The 5,712-nt window shown below is 67.5% G+C and overlaps 4 protein-coding genes across 4 annotated transcripts in view; 2 read left to right on the forward strand and 2 right to left on the reverse strand.

Moving 5' to 3' along the window:
- Positions 1-1,362: 1,362 nt before the first annotated feature.
- Positions 1,363-3,048, reverse strand: EMIHUDRAFT_109488 (hypothetical protein; the record flags this gene model as incomplete). The annotated part of the gene is made up of 1 exon (XM_005790249.1): positions 1,363-3,048. One exon carries the CDS (start codon positions 3,046-3,048, stop codon positions 1,363-1,365), a length of 1,686 nt encoding a protein of 561 aa, XP_005790306.1.
- Positions 3,049-3,231: 183 nt separating this feature from the next.
- On the forward strand, positions 3,232-3,707 carry EMIHUDRAFT_224836 (hypothetical protein; the record flags this gene model as incomplete). Its single annotated transcript, XM_005790250.1, has 3 exons — positions 3,232-3,428; positions 3,494-3,547; positions 3,677-3,707. The coding sequence occupies 3 exons, from the start codon at positions 3,232-3,234 to the stop codon at positions 3,705-3,707; spliced, it is 282 nt and encodes a 93-aa protein (XP_005790307.1).
- Positions 3,708-4,060: 353 nt separating this feature from the next.
- Positions 4,061-4,293, reverse strand: EMIHUDRAFT_224837 (hypothetical protein; the record flags this gene model as incomplete). The annotated part of the gene is made up of 2 exons (XM_005790251.1): positions 4,061-4,153; positions 4,228-4,293. 2 exons carry the CDS (start codon positions 4,291-4,293, stop codon positions 4,061-4,063), a joined length of 159 nt encoding a protein of 52 aa, XP_005790308.1.
- A 783-nt stretch (positions 4,294-5,076) lies between these two features.
- Positions 5,077-5,712, forward strand: part of EMIHUDRAFT_224838 (hypothetical protein) — a gene marked incomplete at both ends in the record, with an annotated part of 1,736 nt that continues 1,100 nt past the window's right edge. The window contains 2 exons of the mRNA XM_005790252.1: positions 5,077-5,305; positions 5,504-5,596. Coding sequence (XP_005790309.1) covers positions 5,077-5,305; positions 5,504-5,596 — 322 coding nt within the window. The remainder of the gene's footprint in view (positions 5,306-5,503; positions 5,597-5,712) is intronic.

The raw sequence follows: 5,712 nt of genomic DNA on the forward strand, positions 1-5,712 counted from the left end.
CGGAGGGGGGAGCGGCGGAGGCGAGGGCGGCGGAGGGGGGAGCGGCGGAGGCGAGGGCGGCGAGAGTGGTGGAGGCGAGGGTGGTTCCGGCACAGCGCAGCAGCCGCGGCATTGTGGGCAGGTGTCGTTGGCCCAGAGGTCGAGGAAGAAGGGCTCGCTGCATGAGATGGCGCTCCAGGACGCGCATTGACGATTGAAGCACATCTCGGTGCCGATGGCGGCGCACTCTGGCGTCGGCCTGCCACGGAACGGCGGCCGGTGAGGCGGCGCAGGCGGCGTAGGCGGAGACAGCGGAGGCAGCGGACGCGGCAGAAGCGGTTGAGGCGTTGGGCTTGCTGGCGGAGGCCGCGGAGGGGGCGGGGCGTGTGGCGGCGAGGGCTGCAACGGGCTTGGCGGCGGCGGCGGAGAGGGCTCAGGCGGGAATGGCGTGGGTGGCGGCGGTGGAGGCGGCTGCAAGGGCGGCGGCGGCGGTGGAGGCGGCGAGGGAGGCGGGGGCACCGGTGGCGGGAAAGGCTCGGGAGCCAAAGGCACTGGCGGGGGCGGAGGCGAGGGCTCGGGCGAGGAGAACGGTGGACGTGATGGTGTCGGCGGCGAGGGTGGTTGCGAGGGCGACGGAGGCGGTGGCCGCGGAGAGGGTGGTTGCGAGGGCGACGGAGGCGGTGGCCGCGGAGGAGCGGAAGGAGCTGGAGGCGCTGACGGGTGTGGTGGCGCGGGCGGCGCGGGCGGCGCCGGAGGAGAGAAGGGAGACAACGGCGGCAGCGCCGGTCTCCACTCGCTCACCGCGGAGATCACCGCCCGCCAGTTGTTGGGGTTGGTGTACGCCATTCAGTCGACGGAAGCCAGCTCGTCAGCGGCTGGTGTGCACTGGTGTGCACTGGTGTGCACTGGCTGGTGTGTGCGGGGACAGGTGTGTGTCTTTTTGATCGTCGTTTAGAGAGACGCCGTTCACATAAACGAACAACCCCGTTCACATAAACGCACAACCGGGCCCCGAAATCGCACAGTGACAGTCAGACATGCAACACGCCTCAGATAGGTTGATAAGAACGACCTTGTGATTGAGAAGGAAAACCTCCCATGCATCGCGCTGCGCGCTGGTCTCTGAGAGGTTACAGCGTTACACAGTGACAGTCAGACACGCAACACGGGGTCCCGCGAGCGCAACGCCGACTCGGAGGCCGCGCATGCCCGCACCACGGTCAGGCGCGCAGCCATGTACGAGCAAGTCGGCACTCCAACGTCCAAGTGCTCCAAGTGCACCCGTGACCGCGCCCGCGCTGCGGCGGTGGGCCGGTTCGCGCCATGCGCGAGTGTCTTGTGAGCGTGTGTGTCTGTGTGTCGCTCACGCGTGCCGGCCGCACGTCACCACCACTCCTCCTGGAAGTCGGGCGCGGCGCGGTCAAAGGGCTCGAGCCCGTGAATGCCGTGCTCCTCGCGGTGCGACGTGGATCGCGAGAAGTCGTGCCGCCGGCGGTAGTTGCCCCAGCCCGAGTAGCCGTACTTGTCGTACTGTGGCGAGATGCGGCCGGAGGTCCGCGGCGCTCCCGCCTCCTCAGCCTCCTGCTGCCGCTGCGCCCACTCGTAGTACGGCTCGAAGTCCTTCTTCGGCGGCGGGAAGTGGGTCGCACTGCAGCCGGGCGGCAGCCGGTTGTTGAGCGCGGCCGCCTCGCGCTTGCTCAGGTCGGTGCCCGTGAGCTCGAGTGTGCGCAGCCCGGGAGCGAGCGCGACGAGCGTCGGCAGCGCGGCGGCGTGCGGATGGGCGAGCGCGTAGCCGTCGTCGCGGCCGCCCTCGAGCACTAGCTCGCGCAGCGGGCAGCCGCGCAGCGCGTGGAGGCACGCCGCCGGAAGGTCGCAAGACCCGGAGACAACGAGGGTGCGGAGGGTGCGCCGCGCGCCCAGCCGCTCAAAGAAGGCGGGTGGCGGCCTGCTGGAGCCGCGGGCGTAGTCGACGTGCGTGAGGCGCAGCGTGCGCAGGTCGGGCGGCGGCGTGTCGAGGCGGGCGAGCTCGTCACCTCCCCAGTCGATGTCCAACTCGCGCAACGAGATACAGCCGCTGATGGCCGCCCAGCCCTCCTCGGACAGGTGAGCGGCGGCGTGGACGAGCCGCAGCCTTCGCAGCGTGGGCGGGAGCGGCGGCAGCGTGGTGGGCGGGAGCGGCGGCCCGTCGGACAAGACGCAGCTGCGCATCGGCGAGGTCAGCGTGAGGTCCGTCACGTCCTGCGGCACGACGGCGGCTGCCGCGCCCGCCTGCGGAGGCCACGGCAGCTTCAGCGCGACGCGAGGAGCCGCCGACGCCGCCTCGGCACGCTCCTCGTCCGCCTCCTCGCGCAGTTTAGCTTGGAGCTCGTCGGCCGCCTTGCGCCGCTTCCTGTGCTCGGCCCAGTGCTCGCGCACCGCGCTGCCGCTGCGCCCCGTGCCCAGCCTCGAGGCCACATCCTCCCACACCACACCCTCGCCGAGCGCGTGCACGAGCTGCTGCAGCTGCGCCTCCTCGGCCGCCTTCCACGCCCCGCAGAACTTGCGCTCGGTCGCCTTCTGGCAGGGCACCGCCGCCTTGCGCTTCTTCCCGCCCGCCGCAGGCACGTGGCCTACTCCTCCGTCTTCTCCGTCCTCACGCTTGATCGCGGATGGGGCGGGTCGCGGCGCGCCGCCGAGCGCTTGCACCTGCGCCTCCGCCGAGATGACAACACTGACCCAGTAGCACGTTCCCTGCCGCGTCTGCTTGTGCGCTCGCTTCTCGGCCTCGGTCGCGGCCCGACGCGTGGCCTTACACCCAGGGTGGGTTCGCACCCACCGGCTGAAGTCCGTCCAGGACGCTGACGTAAGATGCACAGACGGTAACAGCAGGTCTGACACCAGAGCTGCCTCGCCTTGGATCACTGTGTCCGTGAGCGCGGCAGTGAACGAGGCGCGCGCGGCGTCCTCGCGGCGCTCCGCCGCACCCGACTTCCTGGCGTAGCGACCGAAGCGGCCGCTCCCGCCATCGTTGTCGTCGAAGCCGAGGCCGAGGCCGCCGAGGCCGCCGAGGCCGCCGAGGCCGAACATCATCGCAGCTTTCTTTTTCGCAAATCCGTTCCAGACTGATTCCGTTCCAGGATTCCGTTCTTCAACAAATTGGAAGAATTCTGATTTCCCCTTCCTTTTTCCGACCTTCATCGCGGGCTGGCGACGGCCGACGACATCGTCGTCGGCCTCTCCGACGGCGTGTCGGGTGCTTTTGGCGGGAAGGCGATGGGCAAGGTCATGGGCTACTCGAAAGACGACCGACGCGCGAGGGCATCCCACATCCTGCTGTCCTTCGATGCCTACCCGGAAGGGAGCTCGCCCGACTCCGAGGCGATGGCGAACGGGCTAAAGGCAAAGATCGAAGGCGGCGACTTCACGTTTGAGTTTGCGGCGGAGAAGTTCTCCGCAGTCGGCCGAGCGCGGTGGCGACCTGGGCGAGTTCAAGCGCGGCGCCATGGTGCCGGCGTTCGACGAGGCCGTCTTCAAGCAAGGTCGTGGAGGACGAGCCGCTCGGCACGATCTTAGGCCCGGTCAAGACGCAGTTTCGGCCTCCCCTTGAAAAAAAATAAAATATTCTTACCTTCAAGCCCCCCTCCGAGACTAGGGACAAACCCACACCAGTATAGGCCGGAGGGATTGCGCCTCGCCCCCCCTTGCCCTGTCTGCACAGGATAGCGTGCCCCGAAGACGGCGACACATAGCGGGGGACTCTGCCCAAGGAGGGGGTGGGAACCCAAGGTTGGGGTTCTGGGTGGTGGGCCCAATGAGGGGGGGAGGGCGGGGTCCTGTGGGGGTGAAATGTTGCGCGGCGAATTCGAGCCTACCCCCTCGCCGCGCCGATCCTCACGCGGAGGGTAAAACCCTGTGGGACAAAACCCCTCCGCGGTCGGCTGTCTTCAGAGTGGACCCCCCCCTCCCCAGCCTCCCCTGTTCGTTTTTCGCACCCCCCCCCCCGCTCCCCATCGGTGACTCGCGAAGGACACGGACACTCGGGGTGGGGGGGGAGGGGTCCCCCAGAGAGGGGGCTTTGGGGCCTTGTTGAGTCAATCTCCGGCTAAGCATATATGCGGGGTGCGGCGAGGCAGTGATATGAGAGCTCTTGGGCTGTCTGCCTAGTATAGCCTTGCGCCGCGAGATACGAGATCGCCTGGTAAGGTGTGGACGGGGCGGCGGTCACGAAAAGCGGCAGCGGTTTTGGAGTGGATGCTTCTCAGAAACTACCTCGTTGGCGCGCTTGCCCGACTTGCAGTGGACGACCATCGGCGTGTCGCAGGCGGTGGGCAGCATGGCTGTCGGCAAAGAGGCCGACTGCCTGTCCCACGGAGCCGACAGCGACCCCTCAACAAGCTCATACACACCCGCCACAGCCTCTGCCCTGTCTGCCCCGCGGACATCGACAATGACGGCTCCGTCAGCGAGGGCCGAGGAAAGCGCAGCGCGAGTTGACAAGGCGGGCGCCCCACTGCTTGAGCTTGCGAATCGAGCCGCAGGGGAGATCACGCGGCGCGCGGCGAGCCGGCACGAGGGGAGCATATGTGTGTATGCGGTCGGTCCAACTCAAGCAATCAATCGCTCGGCGGCTTGTTTGCGGGCGCTTGCTTTACGAAAAACGGCGCCGCTAAGAGCAGCTATCCCGGCCCGACGTGCCGCGCGCGCTTTGACAGCGGCGGCATCATGCACCCGGGGCTGCGTTCGCAGACGCAGCCCTTCTTGAATACACACGTTCCTCAAGATATCACGAGAAGGGCGGTCGGTGGCGAGCGAGCCCAGACGGAGCGACTCCACATGCGCATGATGTGCATGTGATCTGGGCAGGGATACGTACGTGCAGATAGATAGGGTTGCATGCATGGCTGCAAGGGCGAGGCAGGCTTCTATCACCTCGGCTGCTGGGCTTGCAAGAGCTGGCGAGGGCCGTGGGCTGGTGCGCGTGCAATTGTGACCGAGCCGAGGAAAAGCGGGCGCAAAGTGCTTGATTACCGCCGGAATTGTCGTCATCACGACAGTTGGACCCACCACGAGTAAATCGGTGCGTCCCTTTGCTCGCCCCTCGACCGCAGCCCTATGCGCATGCTCGCAAACCTCCGCAACGTCTCACGCGCGTCGTCCGTGTCGGCACACTTTCGGCGGCACGCCTCCACCGGCACTCGGAAGCACAAGATCGTCGTCGTCGGCGGTGGGGCAGGAGGTCTCTCCAGCGCCGCAATGCTCCTCCGGAAGGGCGGTCTGTCGGCAGACGTTGCTGTGGTGGAGCCGTCCAGCAGCCATTTTTACCAGCCTTTGTGGACGCTTGTCGGAGGTCCGCAACACGTTACCTGCCCAAGGGCCTGGCTAGCACCGTCCAGACGGTCTCTAGCAGTCGCCGCTGCACCCACGCATTCTGCTCCCCTTGGCCTGCCGAACGCTTCAGAGTCCAACACGGCCTTGCCTCACGCCTGCCCACTCGGCGTGGCCTGACGCCTGACGCCTGCCTGACGCCTGCCCGGCCCGGTCCCAGGCGGCATCAAAGAGGCGGAGGAGTCTCGCCGGGACATGGCCAGCGTCATGCCGAAGGATGCGACATGGATCCAATCGGCCGCAAAGACTATCGGTAGACTTGCACCGCCGCAATCATCTTTGTCGCCCCTGCACTGCTGAGATGTTGCGCATTCACAGCCCCCCCCCCCCCCCCCTGTCCGCAGATCCCGACGAGCAGGCCGTCATCCT

This window comes from Emiliania huxleyi (genome assembly GCF_000372725.1).
Source record: "Emiliania huxleyi CCMP1516 chromosome Unknown EMIHUscaffold_120, whole genome shotgun sequence".
In the NCBI taxonomy this organism is placed as follows: domain Eukaryota; phylum Haptophyta; order Isochrysidales; family Noelaerhabdaceae; genus Emiliania; species Emiliania huxleyi.